Source organism: Xyrauchen texanus, chromosome 5, assembly GCF_025860055.1.
Source record: "Xyrauchen texanus isolate HMW12.3.18 chromosome 5, RBS_HiC_50CHRs, whole genome shotgun sequence".
NCBI lineage: Eukaryota > Metazoa > Chordata > Actinopteri > Cypriniformes > Catostomidae > Xyrauchen > Xyrauchen texanus.
In genome coordinates, this window is record NC_068280.1 from 7,825,774 (window position 1) to 7,844,885 (window position 19,112).

The window sequence follows — 19,112 nt, forward strand, 5'->3', positions numbered from 1 at the left end:
TGGAATAGTCTTCGGAAGATGACTCTGGAAACACTCACTCAATTTAAGTCTAGACTAAAGACTCAATTATTTTTTATTTTCTAAGCCAGACATACACCACCTAATTTATCTATGATCTCGTAGTTATGCTGCATTATTTAGGTCTACCGGAACCGGAAACACTTCTCATACTCTATAATCATGTTTTAAAGTGAAAGGCATATACGCTAATATTATTCTATATGTTTCTCTCTCTTAACCTCGGGATACATATCTTGAGGTTACCAGAGCCTGCCAGATCCAGCTCCCACTACTACGTGTTGCTGAGTGGTGACAAATAACTGCAGCCAGTGCCAGCCAGATATCACTTCTGTCTACTACGATGGACTTCACATAGGATGAAATGATGCCAGCACCAACCGTCAGACATGGGATACTTCACTGGACACTGCCTGAAACTTGGACTTAAGATGGATTCCATCGGAAATTAATCTGCCACAAGCTTACAGTCGAACTGCAGTGCACCTTACTGACCTCTGCCTGCATCACCTTGGTGAAAAGATGGACTGCACACTTAAAGAAGAATACATAGATAATAAGTCAGCCAAATGTCAAAGGACAATGTGTCTGTTTGCGCTACTGCAGTTAAATAAGAATGTAAACATTGTAGACATTGGTCGTTAATCTTACAGTTAATACAAAAGCTTTGTGTTAATATTGGCCCCAAACACTTACTTAGTTTACTAATTTTAAATCTTGTCTTGGACTACACAGAAATAACTAATATTGGCATTACAGTATCTCACAAAAGTGAGTACACCACTCACATTTTTGTAAATATTTGATTTTATCTTACTGAAGAAATGACACTTTGCTACAATGTAAAGTAGTGAGTGTACAGCTTGTATAACAGTGTAAATTTGCTGTCCCCTCAAAATAACTCGACACACAGCCATTAATGTCTAAACCGCTGGCAACAAAAGTGAGTACACCCCTAAGTGAAAATGTCCAAATTGGGCCCAAAGTGTGAATATGTTGTGTGGCCACCATTATTTTCCAGCACTGCTTTAACCCTCTTGGGCATGGAGTTCACCAGAGCTTCACGGGTTGCCACTGGAGTCCTCTTCCACTCCTCCATGACGACATCACGGAGACTATTATGACTTGAATATCTTACTATATTACAGCCTTTTCTGTAAAAGCATAATTTTCTGTAAAGCTGCTTTGAAATGTGTGTTGTGAAAAGCGCTATACAAATGAAAATGACTTGACTCTAAAAGGGCGATTTAGACAACTTTACAGCTCTTAAAGGGGTAGTTCACCCAGAAATAAAAATTATCTCACAATTTTAATCCGTAGCCCAGACTTTTTTTCTTCTCCAGAACACAAGCAAATATGGTGGTTAGAACTTTGAAGGTCCAAATGCATATTAAGGCAGCATAAGTTATCAGTATGACTGCTGTGGTTAAATCCATATCTTCAGAAACGATATGATAGGTGTGGGTAAGAAACAGATCAGTATTACTGTATGTCCTTTTTACTAAAATTCTCCACGTTCACATTCTTTTTTTGTTTTTGGCGATTCACATTCTTTGTGTATATCGCCACCTACTAGGCAGGGTGGAGAATTTATAGTTAAAAAAGAACTTCAATTTTGTTTCTCACCCACACAGATCATATTGCTTCTAAATACATGGATTGAACCACTGGAGTTGTATATTTTTATGCTGACTTTGTATACTTTTTGGACCTTCAAAGTTCTTTAAAAAAAAAAAAAAAGCTTTTAAAACTTAGTTATGCCTAAGTTGCCCTTAGGCTTATATTTTAAGGGCCACAGGTGCTAGTTGATTGTTTTAGCTACTGTATGCCTTTATCATTTAAGACTTCTATATGCAAATGACCTCGTCTTACCTTAAATATCAGTGTGTTGCACTTGTGAAAGTTGTAATGTACTGTAAGTATACACAACGATCAGCCATAACATTAAAACCACCTGCCTAATATTGTGTAGGTCCCCCTCGTGCCACCAAAACAGAGTCAACCCGGCTCTCAGAATAGCATTCTGTGATGCTATACTTGCCTCAATTGTACGGTGTGGGTATCTGAGTTACCGTAGACTTTGTCAGTTCTAACCAATCTGGCCATTCTCTGTTGTCCTCTCTCATCAACAAGGCATTTCCATCCACAGAATTGCAACTCACTGGATGTTTTTTGTTTTTGGCACTATTCTGCAACTGAGACTGTTGTTCATGAAAGTCCCAGGAGATCAGCAGTTACAGAAACACTCAAACCAGCCCGTCTGGCACCAACAATCCAAATGTCCACCACTGTCCAAATCACTGTAATAAAATTTTCTTCACATTCTGATGGTTGATGTGAACATTAATTGAAGCCCCTGACCCATATCTGCATGATTTTATGCAATGAACTGCTTTGCAACATGATTGGCTGGTTAGATAATTGCATGGATGTTTTATGGTGCCTGACAGGCTGGTTTGAGTATTTCTGTAACTGCTGATCTCCTGTGATTTTATGCACAACAGTCTCTAGAATTTACTCTGAATGCTGCCAAAAACAAAAAACATCCAGTGAGCAGCAGTTCTGTGCACTGAAATGCTTTGTTGATAAGTGAGGCCAACAGATTTGCCAGACTGGTTAGAACTGACAAAGTATATGGTAACTCAGATAACCACTCAATTGTGGTGAGAAGAATATCATCTCAGAATGCTGCTCTGAAATGCGGGATGACGCTGTTTTGGTGGCATGAGGGGGACCAACACAATATTAGGCAGGTGGATTTAGTGTTGTGGCTGATCGGTGTGTGTAACCCTGTGTTTGTTGTATGTGAAGGCTGCTAAGCGTGAGCTGGAGCGTCAGCGTCAGTTAGAGTGGGAAAGAGCACGTCGACAGGAGCTGCTCACTCAGAGAAACCGAGAGCAGGAGAACATCGTCCTGCTCAAAGCCCGCAAGAAAACACTCGAGTTTGAACTGGAGGCTCTGGTACATACACTTCATAAGCTCAACACTTACATTTGTTCTGTTGAATGTCACCACATTTTGAATTGGATAGTTTGATTCCTCTTTCTCTGTTGTTCTTGCAATCTTTTTCCTGCAGAATGACAAGAAGACTCAGTTGGAGGGTAAACTGCAAGACATTCGTTTCCGACTTTCTGCTCAGAGACACGAGATCGAGAGCACAAATAAGACGCGAGAGCTCCGCATTGCAGAGATCACCAGCCTCCAACAGCAGCTGCAGGTTTGTATTTGTCTGTTTATTCCTCACTTCCCTCACTCAATCCTCTGTCTCACACCTCATACAGGAGCATCAGCACAAGTCAGTGCTTCCTTTCAGTTTTCACATTATTTAAATGAGTCCCTTCTCTCCAATTTGTGGTGTTACGTTACGGTTAGCAGCAGACTTTGGGAAGTTTTTTGCACATTGCATGCAGTACAGGATACACTGGTTTACATCCATCCATTCATTATTCTACATACATGTTTACAAACACATATACACCCAATAAAGATATCAAAGATATTTTGTTTTAGCTCAAGTGATCACTGTATTTTATGTCTCTTTTCTTTATCGCTCTCTTTCTCAGGAGTCCCAGCAGTGGTTGAGTCGGTTGATTCCTGATAAACAGTGTCTGAATGACCAGCTGAAGCAGGTTCAGCAGAATAGTCTGCACAGTAAGGACACATTCCTCCACGCTTTAAAGATCCAGCACTCTTGGCCAGTTTCCCGTTCAAATATTCACAGTAGAACTGGGCTAGAAAGAACGTCCAGCATAAATAATTTTGAAGCAGTCTATGAAAGACTATGCTTCATCAATATATAGGTGGCCTGTTGAGTCCAAGTGGATAAACAATCTATTAATAGATCATTTCTGTGAAAGACGTTGACTAGTTTTATGCTAAATTGTGAGTCTGACAAATTGGCCCATTTGTTGTCTCGCAAACTATGCTTTAAATATATTTATTGAATTTTCCACAGGCAAAATAATCAGATATTTTGAATGCTATTAAAAACCAAAATTAATGCTATATGAAATGGGATATTCTGCATAGAATCGAGCTTGGAGTTGGTACACACTTTAAAACACATATATTTTCATTCACACGTGATCCATGTCTCTTTGGGACCGTTTATACATTATATAAAAATCTAATCCTATTTGCTAGTGGAAATTAACTCCAGGTTGCGCCAGGGGGATTGTCCCTTTAGTGAGGGCACTGTAAGTCACTTTGGATAAAAGCGTCTGCCAAATGCATAAATGTCAATGTCTGTGAGGTGATAACACCTGAGGTTCTACGTTCTGCCATTATTGTCACCTCATTTGGTTTCTGTCATAAATTGGTCAGATTAAATGTTGATGATCAGCCCAACATGACTGGAAATTCAAGCTTGAAATTCAAGACACAATTTAAGGCGTTGTTCAAAGTCCTCGCCCTTAACGCACCCACATAAAGAATTTGTAACACTTAAAATAAAAACTGTGAACTGTCATAATTACTGTTCCCTCAAGTAGCAGAGTAACCACATTATCTATGGACATGTTTTTCAATCAGCAAGTGTCCAAATAGTTTTTATCTTAATTTTGATCTGTATGATCAATTGGTTTATGATATAGAGCCTAATGAATGCATTTTTGTGAAATGTTTTGCTTGAGAAGTGGGCTTATTGCATGTTTTTTGTTTTTAAATACTTAAATACTGTGCATTCAGAAAGTATTCAGACCCCTTCATTTCTTTTCACATTTTGTTATGTTGCAGCCTTATGCGAAAATGCTTTAAATATTTTTTTTCACTTCAATCTACACTCCATACCCCGTAATGACAAAGCAAAAAACTGATTTTTCATAACTGCAAATCTGTTAAAAAGAAGAAAAATATATATATCACATTGATATAAGTATTCACACCCTTTGCTATGACACTTGATCACATGCTATTTCTCTGGATCATCTTTGAGATGTTTCTACACTTTGATCCACTTGTCCACTTGTGGCAAATTCAATTGATTGGGCTCCATAATTCTTAATTGGAAGAAGTTGGAAGCAACCAGGACTCGTCCTAGAACTCACGCGTGGCCAACCTGAGCAATCGGGGAGAATGGCATTGGTAAGAGAGGTGACCAAGAACCGATGGTCACTCTGGTTGAGCTCCAGAGATCATGTGTGAAGAACAATGGCAACCATTACTGCAACACTCTGCTGATCTTGGCTTTATGGCAGAGTGCCCAGACGGAAGCCTCCTCTTAGTGCAAATCGCATAAAAAAGCACCTAGGACTCTCCGACTGAGAAACAAGATTCTCTGGTCTGATGAAATGAAAATTGAACTGTTTGGCCTCAGTTCCAAGCATAATGAAAGGGTATTAAAGAGACATTATTCAATGGCAAATGTGTCTCGTGGATCTCATCTTTGGACACACATTAAACAGAACAACTTTTACTCTCAACACGCAATGAAAGGATCTCGCTGCTGAATGCTTCGCCACTATGCCACACAATTAGTGGTGAATGAAAGGTAAACATTTACCAGCCAGTTGCCAAATATATCGATTTTTAGAGGGCTGTGCATAGAATAGAAGATCGATCTTTGCATTTAAGAATCAATATCGAGATCGTTCAAATGAAGATCTGTATATTTACCCACATCTACTGGGTTTGATATTTTGCTATTTAATGCAATACAATTAATACATTTTGAAGTGTACCTTAAGTGTCAAAATACTGTAAAGGTTGTTTTTTTTTTATATTACATTTCTTCCAATTACAAACTACTACTCATTGGCATCAGTGTAAATGAGTGACAAGTGAAGCTGCTCTTTATTGTCTGGACGGTTTAGGATATCATCTTTTCAGGCTTGATATTTAATGCCTAAATCTCATTGTCTCTGTTTTGTAGGAGACTCCTTGTCCAGTCTTCAAAGAGCCATAGAAATGAAGGAATCAACCAAACAGCAGTTGAGAGAACAGCTGGATGCTGTGGAGAAGGAAACGCGCTCCAAACTACTGGAGATTGACGCCTTCAACACACAGCTAAAGGTACCACTGAAATATCTAAACAGAACACTAAGTGACAGCCTCCTATTGTGCATAGACAAAAGCCTTCAGAGTTTTTATTATCTTGGTTACTTATGATAGTTTTATTACTTTTATGTTTTGCGTTTCATTTTGTGTGAGTTTATGAAAGAGGAAATAAGAGAGAGAGAGTGCATTTTTAGATTTATTGGCCATTCACAGGATTCATCCTACGCCACCCGGATTGAGGCGAGTCACTACGCGACCACAAGGACTTAAAAGTGCATTGGGAATTGGGCATTCCAAATTGGGTGAAAAAGGGGATTGGTAATTGGTACCGATATATCGGTCTACCTCTAGTAAAAATATTGGCTTTGGCAAGTAAATGTTGGCCAAACTGCAAAATAATGTGTGGTTGAATTATTATTATTTTGTATTATTATTATTATTATTTGATAAGATCATTTCAAGAAGTCAATGACTGACAACTTCATCCTTTAGGGAGAATTTACCATAAGAACTTGATCTAGGAAGCCAGTTTTAATGTCATAACTCCAGAACAGAACATGTTGCACAGAAACGATTAGGACCAAATTGACATCTGAAAGTTTTTGTGTGAGGTGCTGTTTAACAGAGATATGCTGTGTTTAGCACATTGACCTGTGCTGTCTGCTGCAAATATATAAGAAAAACAGCTAAATAATTCCTTCATCATAGGGACAACATTATATATCAAGGAAATAATGAAAAAATATTCTGGTAATGGCTCAGTTCATTTTGGACCCTGCCCTACACACAGTGGTTATGATAAAACCAAGACAACACTCTTCATGTCGTCTTTGTGCGTTCAGTCAGAATTAGAGTAAATGAGTTTGAACGGGAAAGCATTTTCAGTACGTCATAGTTTTCTTGTTCCTTTCTCACTGTATCTGCATGTTGCTCATCCCACCCCTCGTCTTCCCCACCGTCCTCATCCTCCGCTCCTGCTGACCGACTCCCAACTCACCCGTTTCGTGTATTTGCGGCTTTGCTAGCCCACTTTATTTGTGGTTCCTCCTCCTTCACCCATCATGGTGGTACAGTCTTTGAGGCTGTACTATCAGACTAGCTGCCAAGATGAAGAACCTGCAGTCGGAGCAAATCTTTGAAGAGCTGAGGTGGCAACAGATAGACAACCCAGAAATGTTGTTTCCCTCTCCAGAAAACTTCCACCATTAAACTGTTACCCCTACTCACAGCATTGTGCTTTCTGCTTCCCTTTACAAGGGAAGTTATAGGGTTAGTTCACCCACAAATGAAAATTCTATCATCATTTACTCACCCTCATACCATCCCAGATGTGTATCTCTTACTTTCTTAAGCAGAATACATTTAAAGAAAAATAGAAAAATAACTTGGATCAGAAGGTCCTTAAAATGCAAGTGGATTGTGATTAGAACTTTTGAAGCTCCAAAAAGAACAGACAGTCCGCATAAACGTCATCCGTACTCTGCTGGTTAAATGAATGTCTTCTATAGCTAAACGATTGCTTTTGGTGTGAAAAAGATAAATATTTAAGTACTTTTTTTACTATATTTCGATACCTAAGGGGCTAATCTCGTCAATGTCAGTGATAAGCATGTAGCATGCTAGATGTTCCCAAATCTAAAGTTTTTTAAGGTAATGTTGGTAATCTTGTTAAAACCGATTTCATAAAATTGGTATCAAAAAAGTATCGTTTAGGAACCGGAATTGAAGTCAAGATATCTATATAAAATTTTTGGAACGATACCTAGCCCTATGTTCATGTGAGAACAGATGTTCGTACGACACACTCGGAAGAGTGGCGCTGTTACAACTGAGGAGAAGGAATGCTGTACAGAAGCTTTGGTGATTTTTGTTTAGATCTTTATTTGTATCTTTTTTTGTTTTTGTTTACTCACAATGGTGCATTTGTGTGCTCATCCTGGATGTCTCAACTGAGAGCAAAACTTGAGATTACTTCCGTAACACGCCAGTGCGAATATTTCACTTGAGAGACAGGCATGAACTCTGCCCTCTTGTGAATGCGCATAGTGCTGCTGACTGGAAGCAATGATTTATAGTTAAAAATTGCTTTCACACACCAAAAGTGATTTGTTTTGCTTTAGAAGATATTAATTTAACCAATGGAGTCGTATGGATGACGTTTATGTGATTTTTGGAGCTTCATAGGTCGGATCACCATCTACTTGCATTTTAAGGACCTACTGAGCTAAGGTATTTTTCTTCAAATATGTTGTGCTGAAGAAAGTGAGTTATTCACATCTGGGATGGCATCAGGGTGAGTATATGATGAGAGAATTTTCATTTTTGGGCTTACTATCCTTTTAAGAGTAGTGTGCTTCCAGTTGTGTCTTGACTACTTCCCTTTACTTTTAAAAATCTGAAATACTTCAAGAAACAGGGTTCAAACGTTGTGTCTGGCCCGTTTGTTTCTCGCTCTATACTTAAAGTATTATTTCACCCAAAAATGAAAATGTAGTCGAAACAAGGGTGAGTAAATAATGACAGAATGTTCAATTTTGGGTAAACTGTCACTTTAAGATGATTATGAATAACTTACTGTGAGCTGAGTACAAACAGTGATGAAGATGATGATGATGATGATGATGATGGTGGTGGTGGTGTGACCTTTGACCCCTCACAGTTTGGGTGGATCTGTGTCTCTTGCAGTCAGGGAGCTCGGCGGACGAGGTGGTGTTGGACTGTCTCGCAGCACTGCTGGCCTGTTTGAATCATATACACTTCTACTTCCAGGTCATCCCTTCCTCTCCCACTGAACTTTGACCTCACCCTACATCTCGTTCCCCCCGTTCATATGCCTCACTGCACCTCCTCCAGCTCCCTTTGAGAATCCCATCAAAGGCAGCACTGTACCTATTCTAAACCTTAATGTGTCGTCAAAAGGCTATTCCTTTTTTTTGCGCTGATCTGAGACTTGTTTTGCTCTTTCTCTAATGGACAGGTTTAACTTCTGAGAATGGAAAAGCTGGTCTTAAATCACCATTATTAACGGCTTAAGGTTGATCATGCTACTTTTCTTTCAAGCCTTGTGCTGCGCTGTCAATTAATTTCACAATCAAACCAATGAAGCTTACTACCTTATGCATGAACCCGGACATCATTTGTTTATGTTTTAAATTATTTATTTATATTATTATTTACGTAAATGCATAATTTAAAAATTATTTTGTAAATCTTAGCTTTTATTACAACCTCTATTATTTCAATGTCTTTACTTTTTACATTTACATTCTGGTCACCAGTTTCATCAGGGGCAATTTATATCTCTCCATGACACATGATTTTGAACAGTTTCCAGACTGCTTGTACCACAAACAATTTTAGAATAGAATGACTAGTTCTTGAGCTTGAATGGTTTGACCATAGTCCACATTTTTGGTGTGAAAAAATATGCAATCAGTTTTGTAAGCAAAACGAGGCATCTCAATGCGTGAAGCAGTGTGCGTCGTGTATATATAGTACTGCAATCATCTCTTTTTTTGTTTTAACCACAGACTGGGTTGATATTATAATTACGTTAAAGGAATATTCTGGGTTTGATATACACTGATCAGCCACAACATTAAAACCACCTGCTTAATATTGTGTAGGTCCACCTCGTGCTGCCTAAACAGAACCAACCCACATCTCAGAACAGTATTCTGAGATGATATTCTTCTCACCACAATTGTACAGAGTGGTTATCCGAGTTACCATAGATTTTGTCAGTTCGAACCAGTCTGGCCATTCTGTTTACTTCTCTCATCAACAAAGTATTTCTGTCCACAGAACTGCTGCTCACTGGATGTTTTCTTTGTTTGTTTTTGGCCCCATTCGTAGTAAATTCTAGAGACTGTTGTGCATGAAAATCCCAGGAGATCAGCAGTTACAGAAATACTCAAACCAGCCCGTCTGGCACCAACAATACACAAGTGATTATCTAATCAGCCAATAGTGTGGCAGCAGTGCAGTGCATAAAATCAGATAAATAACTGTATCTGTAAAACTTGTTTGAAGCAGCAAACCTCACATTTATAGAGTTTGAACTTTAGAAGCCATTCAAAATTACATGTCTGGTTCATGAAATCTAAACACTGACGGCCTCTGACACTGCTTCGGTGTGTGTGCATGTGTGTGTGTGTGTGTGTGTGTGTGTGTGTTTTACACTCAAATGGCTAACTCAATATCCTTCTTGAGTCTGTATCTGTTACCAAACCACTTGCTGTGATGTTTAAATACATGCAAATTGTGCTTATGTGGCATTCAGCATTGAGCAGAAATGTAGGCTCAAGAACTGTTTCGACTCTGGTAAAATCGTAGTGGGATTATAGCATAGTAGTCTTTATGCAATAGGTGTGTACATCTGACTCTAGAAAACCTGCTTATTGGTGGAATGGTATGACATCACCAGTGGTGTAGTCGGGGCCATACGCACGTATACGACTTCAAAGAATCAATATTTGCTTATACCCACTTGTTTTGCTGCTTCAGAAGTCCATAATCTACGGTTGTGTTATATTAAGGGAAAAAATTGTGTTCCGTATGAAATCCATATGCGATGCCATGTGTCCTTGATTTTAGCGTTACACACCCAAACTGCTGAGAAAGTTTCACAAAAATAAATAAATTTACCTGAAACACACACCTTTCACGTGAGTTGTGTGAGATATCGACTGTTGCTTTATACGGACAATCAGTGACAGTCTGCGAGAGTTTTCTGTGAGAAGAAAGATCATTTTGTCAAAATCATATAGCATTCAAGTGTTTCCCACCATTGGGATTTTAAAACACCAGTAAACGCACCTATTCATGACATGCCATTTCATTTTATTGAGAGAGAGAGAGAGAGAGGGAAGAAAAACGTATTATTATTTCCCTCATGATAAACACTATTTACTGCCAAAACAACTACACTAATCCGAGGAGAAATACACTGTTTTCATGTTAAGCCTTTTCTCTCCCTTTCTCTCTTCTTCCTGGTCATTGTAGTAAAGCATTTTTCATTGTAAGTTTAGTAGGTGACATTCACAGTGAACGCGTTTTTGCGTACGTCCCAGCTGTTTTTCAATGTAAAGCAACGTCTCGCACAGGAACGCCTGTAAATATAGGTAATTCCTACAATTCTGTGTCATTTAAGTCCCCATTACAAGTGTGTGTGTGGTATTTATATTGTTTAAGTTCACCCGATTACAATTTTGTTAAGCTTATTAAAAAGAATAAAGACTTAATAATGTTTCACACTTCTGTGAGCTTAAAAGTTCAATTTTAAATAATTGAAATCTCATTTTCTCATGTCCCAAAAACTTCAAAAACCTTTGACAAAAATAAGTGCTAAATGATTGGATTTCTATGTTTCCCCCACATACAGTTAAGAGTTTAATACTACATTCTCTGACTAACATGTATTCATTTGTGGTAAATGTGTAATTTTAACACTGATAGTCGAGGTTTTTTGTGTGTCCCTTGATTTATTGCTATGTCATGATACTAGGAAATTACATCACCCATTCTGCATTGAGTTATTTGAGGTTTATATCTCTATTGTTTTATTTATGTTTTCCTTTATTTTGTGGTGTTAGTCATATGTGGTCAAGCATAACATGTCCACCCTGTTATAGGAAGATATATGGGAAATTAATATAAATTAAAATAATAGAGCTTGACCAGTATGACTAATAGTATCTTTAATATGTCCCTGTAATGATGAAACATGTCTGATTGTCACCGAATTGTAGGAATGACCCATTTATGATATGTACAGAGTTGCCGTTCCGCCGCTCTCTGTACGCAGACTGCGCAGTCTACATTAACAGTAAAGTACAGTCTATGGCTGGGGATGGCCATCTTTTTGACAATGAGTGACATTTTGTATTTTCCTGGTCAATAGCTGGAAATCTGAAAAATGAATAGAGGTGTTTTCTTATTACTTCATGTGTTGTTCTGAAAGCAAAAAGAAACAAATGAAACACTGAATGTAGGCCGTCATCCATGCAGCCTGACCAAAGCAAAGTGGGCACGATTAACCGAACGCGAAGCGCCGCTGGCTTGTGATGTGTGAATGGCTTGCACGTGCTGCACAAGTCTGTTGGGTATACTGCAGTCTCATCACATTTTAACATTTTGTTTAGCCTCCCATTCAGCTCACGTTGCGTGATCATGTGGAAGGATTACATCAAGATGTATATTGGAATGCAGGTGCGGAATTTATTTAAATAAAAGAGTCTACTCCTCTCTCCCGTTGCTGGTGTGCCAGTGATTACCCCACTTCGTACCATAGGTTGCCAACACCTAATCTAAACAGACACCCTCCTGATATTTGACACTTTCACTCATTGATTAAAGTAGTCATGGCTGACTGTGAATACTACATTTCTACAATGGTCTCTGAAACTGAAAACTATTGATTTAAATGATGCTCCATCCAAGCCGCAAGGTGTCAATGTATGTCCAATATGACACAAAGACAAAAGTTAATGACTGTACTTTTAAATTTCAAGAACAGTTACAAGAGTGCCTGGGTAGCTCAGCAAGGAATGATGCTGACTACCACACCTGGAGTTGCAAATTCAAATTCAGGTCATGCTTAGTGACTTCAGTCAGGCTTCCTTGGCTAACAATTGGCCCTGTTGCTAGGGTGGATAGAGTCACGTTGGGTTAACCTCCTCGTGGTCACCATAATGTGGTTCTCGCTCTCGGTAGGGTGAGTGGTGAGTTGTGCGTAAATGCCACGGAGAATATTGTAAAGCTTCCAAACGTGCTAGGTCTCTGTGGTAACGCGCTCAACCAGCCATGTGATAAGATGCAAGGATTGACGTCTCAGACACGGAGGCAACTGAGATTCATCCTCCGCCACCTGGATTGATGCGAGTCACTATGCCACTGCGAGGACTTGGAGGACATTAGGCATTCCAAACTGGGGAGAAAAGGGGAGGAAAAAAAAGAACGGATACAAGAATGCTGTAAATCTTTAAGAAAATATAGTTGGGCACATTAAGTAGTATTGCTATATCCTACGAGTCCTCAATATCTTTTATATATTGAATCTAACATTTTCTAAATCATTTTAAAGTTCTAAAAATCTAAAATAAACAATAACAACCACTAATTTCTAATAGCTTAGTAAAATTATTACATATAGTCTGCATGGCCCGCAGAGTACAATAGGGTTGAAATCAGGGTCCAAAATTAACATTTTGCCATCTGCCAATGCCTGGTGAGCTGAGAAATTGTATTAACTATGAAAATGCATTTTGCAGAATGTTATTAAAACATTATTATCTAAAATGACTTCTAAAAAGTTACCAGCCAGTAGCAGGCAAATATTTTTGTCACATTTATCATGTAACAAGTGTTAATTCTGTACCATGGTTCCATTATTTTTGGAAAAATAGAGACTATTTAACTGAGACCTCAAACATATTGTCCCGAAAGTGCCTGCAGGGCACAGCTAGGCACTTATTGGGCGCGTATGTGTTTGAGTGAGAGTGTGCAAACTGAACAACCCCTGTTGCCCGCTATACTTCCCCTTACCTATCCTCCAATATCCCATCATGCTTTACAGGAGCTGCGAGAAATCCACAACAAACAGCAGAGGCAGAAACAAAAGGAGTTGGAGGCTGACATCACCCAGTTATCACATGACAGGAAGTCCACAGAGCAACAAGAGTCCAGGTGTGTTTGTATTTGTGTGACATATGATTTGTTGATGCCAGTGGATTGTAGCATTTAGTAGTGTCAGTCAAACAACTAAACGTTCTCTCTCTTTCCTCCAGATTGTCAGGATCAGATGAGGGTGTGTCTCCGGTGTGGAGAGATGATGGTTTGCGTAAAGTTCCTACTCCTCCTGTGCCCCATGCCTGGATGAGCCGAGTGAGTGAAGAGGAGAACCAAAACAGAGCTGACATTCAGGACAACCTCTCTAAACTCTTCACACAACAGCCAGGCAAACTGCAGGGCCAGTCCCATTGGTCTATGGCAGGTGAGAGGAGAACAAAGAATATTTAATTATTTATATTTTTATGTTTGTTATTAGCTTGAGTCAGAGAGATGAATTGGATGATTTTTGTGGCTTTTTTTTGTTGTTGTTGTCCTGACCCTTAGTGTCATAAATCCACATAACTTTTTTTATTTGTCTTTGTGTGTTGTAGATAAACTCCCGGTGACTGGTTTTAATCAGGAGAAGGTAAAAGTGGTCTACTACAGAGCGCTGTACCCCTTTGAGGCCCGCAGTCATGATGAGATCACCATCCATCCTGGAGACATAGTGATGGTAAGATAGCTGTGTGTGTGTGTGTGCGCATGCGCGTGCGTAAGCAGATAATTAGTTACAACTGGTTTTGTAATAAAGAAAATATGTGCATATTCTGATGATCTAATTGGAGAAAATATACACCAATTAGCTTTTTAAACATACTTCTTTGTAAATCTTCTATGATGCATCTAAAAAATTGCAAATGATAATCATCTTTCAGCATTTTTATTTATTTGGAAAATTATGCACCAGGATATTCTGATAATCTTAAAGTATATCTAGTAAACATTGTTCAACAAATTCAGTATGCTCGACTGTTACTGTAATTGTTTAGAGAACTGTTTTCTATTTAAGTCCTTTGGGTAACACAAGGAATCGTTTCAGCGCTAGAGTGTGTGCATTTGAGTTCTGACGTGTACTTGACAGAGTGTGTGTGATTTTCTGTCTTGTTGTGCACCTGAGCACACAGTTACTGACCTTTGACCCTGCCTCTGTCCTTTCTGTGCTCACTCTGCCTGAAGGTGAAAGGGGAGTGGGTAAGTCTAGGTTTTCTGCCCCTCATCCACCTTTGTATCTAGCTTGTCTTTTTCCTTTTTATTGTTCTCTGTATTGTTCTTCAGTCACTGACCTAGGACTGGCCCTGTATTGAGATCATAATATACACTCACTGAGCACTTTATTAGGAACACCTGTGCACCTTCTTATTCATGCCATTATCTAATCAGTGTGGCAGCAGTTGAATGCATAAAATCACGCAAATACCGGTCAAGAGCATCAGTTAATGTTCACACCATCATAATTGTGGAAAAAATTTGATCTGACCTTGGCATGATTGTTGATGCCAAACGGGCTGGATTAAGTATACCTGTAATGTCTGATCTCTTGGGATTTACATGCACTACATTGTGTAGTTTACTCAGAATGGTGCCAAAAACGTCCAGGTAGCAGCAGTTCTCCGGACAGAAGTGCCTTGTTGATTAGATCAACGGAGACTGGTTAGAGCTGACAGAAAGGCTATGGAAACTCAGATAACCACACCGTACAATTGTAGTGAACAGAATAGCATCTCAGAATGCACAACACGTTGAACCTTGAGGCAGATGGGCAACAACAGCAGAAGAATATGTTGGGTGCCACTTCTGTCAGCCAAGAACAGAAAGCTGAGGCTGCAGTGGGAAAAGCCTGGTCTGATGAATCTCGATTTCTGCTGAGGCGCACAGATGGTAGGGTCAGAATTTTGCACAAAATCATGAATGTGTAGCTGACAAATCTTCAGAAATTACGTTATTCAATTATGCCAACATTGACCAGAATCTCAAAGGAATATTTCCATGTAATCCATGCCATGAAGTATTGAGAACAAAGGGAGGCCCTACCTAATAGTATAGTGTTCCTAAAAAAGTCCTCAGTGTGTGTATTTGGCTACATGTCCGTATCTGTGAGTCATTTGCAGAGATTTAAGAGGCAAGTTCATCGATGCATCTTGGGTTTTCTGCCAACCCATGACCACATAAACCGATCAGCCACAACATTAAAACAACCTGCCTAATATTGTGTAGGTCCCCCTTGTGCTGCCAAAACGGAACCAACCCACATCTCAGAACAGCATTCTGAGATGCTAATCTTCTCACCACAATTGTACAGAGCGGTTATCTGAGTTACAGTAGACTTTGTCAGTTCAAACCAATCTGGCCATTCTCTGTTGACCTCTCTCATCAACAAGGCATTTCCATCCACAAACTGCCGCTCACTGGATGTTTTTTTTTTTGTTTTTGGCAGTATTCAAAGTAAATTCTAGCTACTGTTGTGTGTGAAAATCCCAGGAGATCAGCAGTTACAGAAATGCCAGCCCGTCTGGCACCAACAGTCATCCATGCGATTATTTAATCAGCCAATTGTGTGGCAGCAGTGCATAAAATCATGCAGATATGGGTCAGGAGCTTCAGTTAATGTTCACATCAATCATCAGAATGGGGGGAAAATGTGATCTCGGTGATTTTGACCATGGCATGATTTCTGGTTCCAGACGGGCTGGTTTGAGTATTTCTGTAACTGCTGATCTCCTGGGATTTTCATGCACAACAGTTTCTAGAATTTACTCTGAATGGTGCCAAAACCAAAAAACATCCAGTGAGCAGCAGTTCTGTGGACAGAAATGCCTTGTTGATTAGAGAGGTCAAAAGAATGGCCAGATTGGTTTGAACTGACAAAGTCTACGTTAACTCAGATAACCACTCTGTACAATTGTGTTGAGAAGAATATCATATCAGAATGCTATTCTGAGATGCGGAATGGCGCTGTTTTGGCAGCACAAAGGGGACCTACAAAATATTAAGCAGGTGGTTTTAATGTTGTGGCTGATCGGTGTACAACCCATTTTCTGAATCACAGCAACTAAATGAGTCCATGTTAAAACCATACAAAGTGATTGTGCACTGTGTATTCTGATTTGTGTGTTTGTATGCTTTCCTCCATTGTGTACAAAGGGGTATGTTTTACTGTTCAAACTCACAGTGAAGCTGTTGTGGTTGTTTTAGATTACATAATTCTTCATCATTCAGAAATCATTCTGCTTTGTGTGCTTTCATGTTCTATGTTTCTAATTTACATTCTCCATCTGTGTTTTTCTTATCAGGTGGACGAATCTCAGACAGGTGAACCTGGATGGTTAGGAGGAGAGATCAAAGGGAAGACTGGGTGGTTCCCTGCCAATTATGCAGAGAAAATCCCTGAATCTGATGTTCCTCTTAGTCTGAGGGCCAGTGCCGCTTCTAGCTCCACCCCTAAATTGAGCTCCCATTTGACAGCCACACCCTTGTCGACTACTGCTTCACCCATTCAGCCAATCTCCACAGAGCCTCCATCAATAGCCCCTCCCTCTTCAGCCACAGCCCCTCCAGGCCCCGCCTCGTCCTCGTCTTCAACATCCAGTAACTGGGCAGATTTCAGCACTACGTAAGTTTACTGAAATTATGCACATATTTGTTTCTTTGATTGGTTATTGATATTTTTTCCCCTTCACTTGCTTGCAAATCTGCATTTAAATGTAGTTATACATTAAAAAAAAAAAAAACATTTTTGTGTACTTGCAAAGACTTTGCATTGATTAAATGGATAATTTAAATTTATTCAGCTGGCCGTCTAACTCTGCTGTGGAGAAGCAGGACAGCGACGGGTGGGACACGTGGCCGACTCAGCCCACTCAACCCTCACAGCCATCCCTGTCTGTGCCCAGCGGAGGGCAGATGAGACAGCGCTCTGCTTTCACCCCTGCCACTCTCTCTGGCTCCTCACCCTCACCTGTACTCGGACAGGTATTTGTGTGATTATTCTTTCGAATACTTGCTCTTTCCCCAAATTCACTTTTAAGCTATTTTTTGATTTGTAGTTTTTAACATCACATGAGATTTAGGTTGATAAGTTCTAAAGAAATTATTAAAGCAATATTTTGGGTTCTTTTTAACCTAATATCTATGTGCTGCATTTGTGGCATCCAGTTTGATTACCACTGATAGACATTTGAATTTGTCTTTTAGAGCTTATAAGGGTTGTTAACAAGTCTTGTGGTGTGACATGCTATACTCCAACCTTGTTTAAACAACATTTTGGTAATTGTTTGAAGTTTTTTTTATGACCTGTTCAATTGAGAGGCTGCATGTAATATTTAAAAACTATTTTAAAAATGAATTTGTCACACTGCCGGCTTATTTAAAATTAACCAGTGGAAGCATAAAGGGGATTAAAAATGGTTTAATGGTGGACAAGTAATAGTGGCAACTCGAAGCACCTAAACTAAACACTATATGTGTTCATATACATTTTTAAATGTTTTTTAAAATGTTATGCTTGAACTATCCTTATGAGAAATGCGTTTCATTAATATTGTAACATCCCTGATGTGATTATGACGTTTATCAAATGCAACAAAAACACAGTCAGGCAAAATGTGCCGTTAATTGCACAAATAGAACAGACTTATGCTTATAATTAAATATGGGTAATCTATGTGGAGGGGGATTGTATACATTGTATGATACAGTACAATATAACATTTAAATCAACAAATTCATGTTCAGTTGACAAGCAATTTCATTTCTACAATACATATTATCAAGAAAATTCAATGTCTCATTTGTATTGTCTGCACATTACCAACAATGATCTTGTTTTAACCCCACCTCCAAAATCCAACTATTATCACACGGGCGGCTGTGGTTCAGGTGGTTAGCGGAGTTAGCGGTTCGATTCCCGGCCCACGTGACTCCACATGCCGAAGTGTTGGGCAAGATACTGAAGTTTTTATTACTCATTTTGGCAAACATAAACTGTTTAGAACAATCTGACTCTTCAGGTTGATAGCAGAAATTACATCCTAGCCTGAGCGCAATCTTCACATGATTCTTTTTTAAATGTACTAAAATCAATCCTCAGTCTAATATTGTCTGGCGGGCCACTAGTTGCCCATTCCTGATTTACATTGATATTTTGAACAGGCACTTAAGCAGTACCGAACTGATATGGAGATGCTTCATTTAGTCATTTACATTACATTGAAGATCGTAATTGATCTGAAAATCTCTTATGTTTTTCTTATGTCAAACATTTTGTAACAAAGCAAATTCCAATTGTTTTTGTGCACCCCCTGGATCCTACTTACTGTACAGGTGTCACTGCTGTAGAGCAGTTACAAAAATAAAAAATCCCTAAGAGATTGTCAAGAATCACCATTTGAAAAAAAAAAAAAACAGTTTTCAACTTGATCAGACAGTAGTTGTTGAGAACTCTTGAGGATCTTTTCTCAAAAAGCAGAGGAAACATTCATAGGCAAAAAAAT

The 19,112-nt window shown here is 39.0% G+C and overlaps 1 protein-coding gene across 3 annotated transcripts in view; it reads left to right on the forward strand.

Moving 5' to 3' along the window:
* LOC127643491 (intersectin-1-like) overlaps window positions 1–19,112 on the forward strand; it is an 82,941-nt gene that overhangs the window by 31,721 nt on the left and 32,108 nt on the right. For 2 of the 3 annotated variants that reach the window (XM_052126286.1, XM_052126288.1), the window contains exons 13-22: window positions 2,830–2,979; window positions 3,095–3,235; window positions 3,582–3,669; window positions 5,888–6,027; window positions 13,589–13,698; window positions 13,800–14,005; window positions 14,175–14,296; window positions 14,800–14,814; window positions 16,914–17,233; window positions 17,412–17,592. In XM_052126286.1, coding sequence (XP_051982246.1) covers window positions 2,830–2,979; window positions 3,095–3,235; window positions 3,582–3,669; window positions 5,888–6,027; window positions 13,589–13,698; window positions 13,800–14,005; window positions 14,175–14,296; window positions 14,800–14,814; window positions 16,914–17,233; window positions 17,412–17,592 — 1,473 coding nt within the window. The remainder of the gene's footprint in view (window positions 1–2,829; window positions 2,980–3,094; window positions 3,236–3,581; window positions 3,670–5,887; window positions 6,028–13,588; window positions 13,699–13,799; window positions 14,006–14,174; window positions 14,297–14,799; window positions 14,815–16,913; window positions 17,234–17,411; window positions 17,593–19,112) is intronic. The other variant, XM_052126287.1, reaches the window with a different exon arrangement.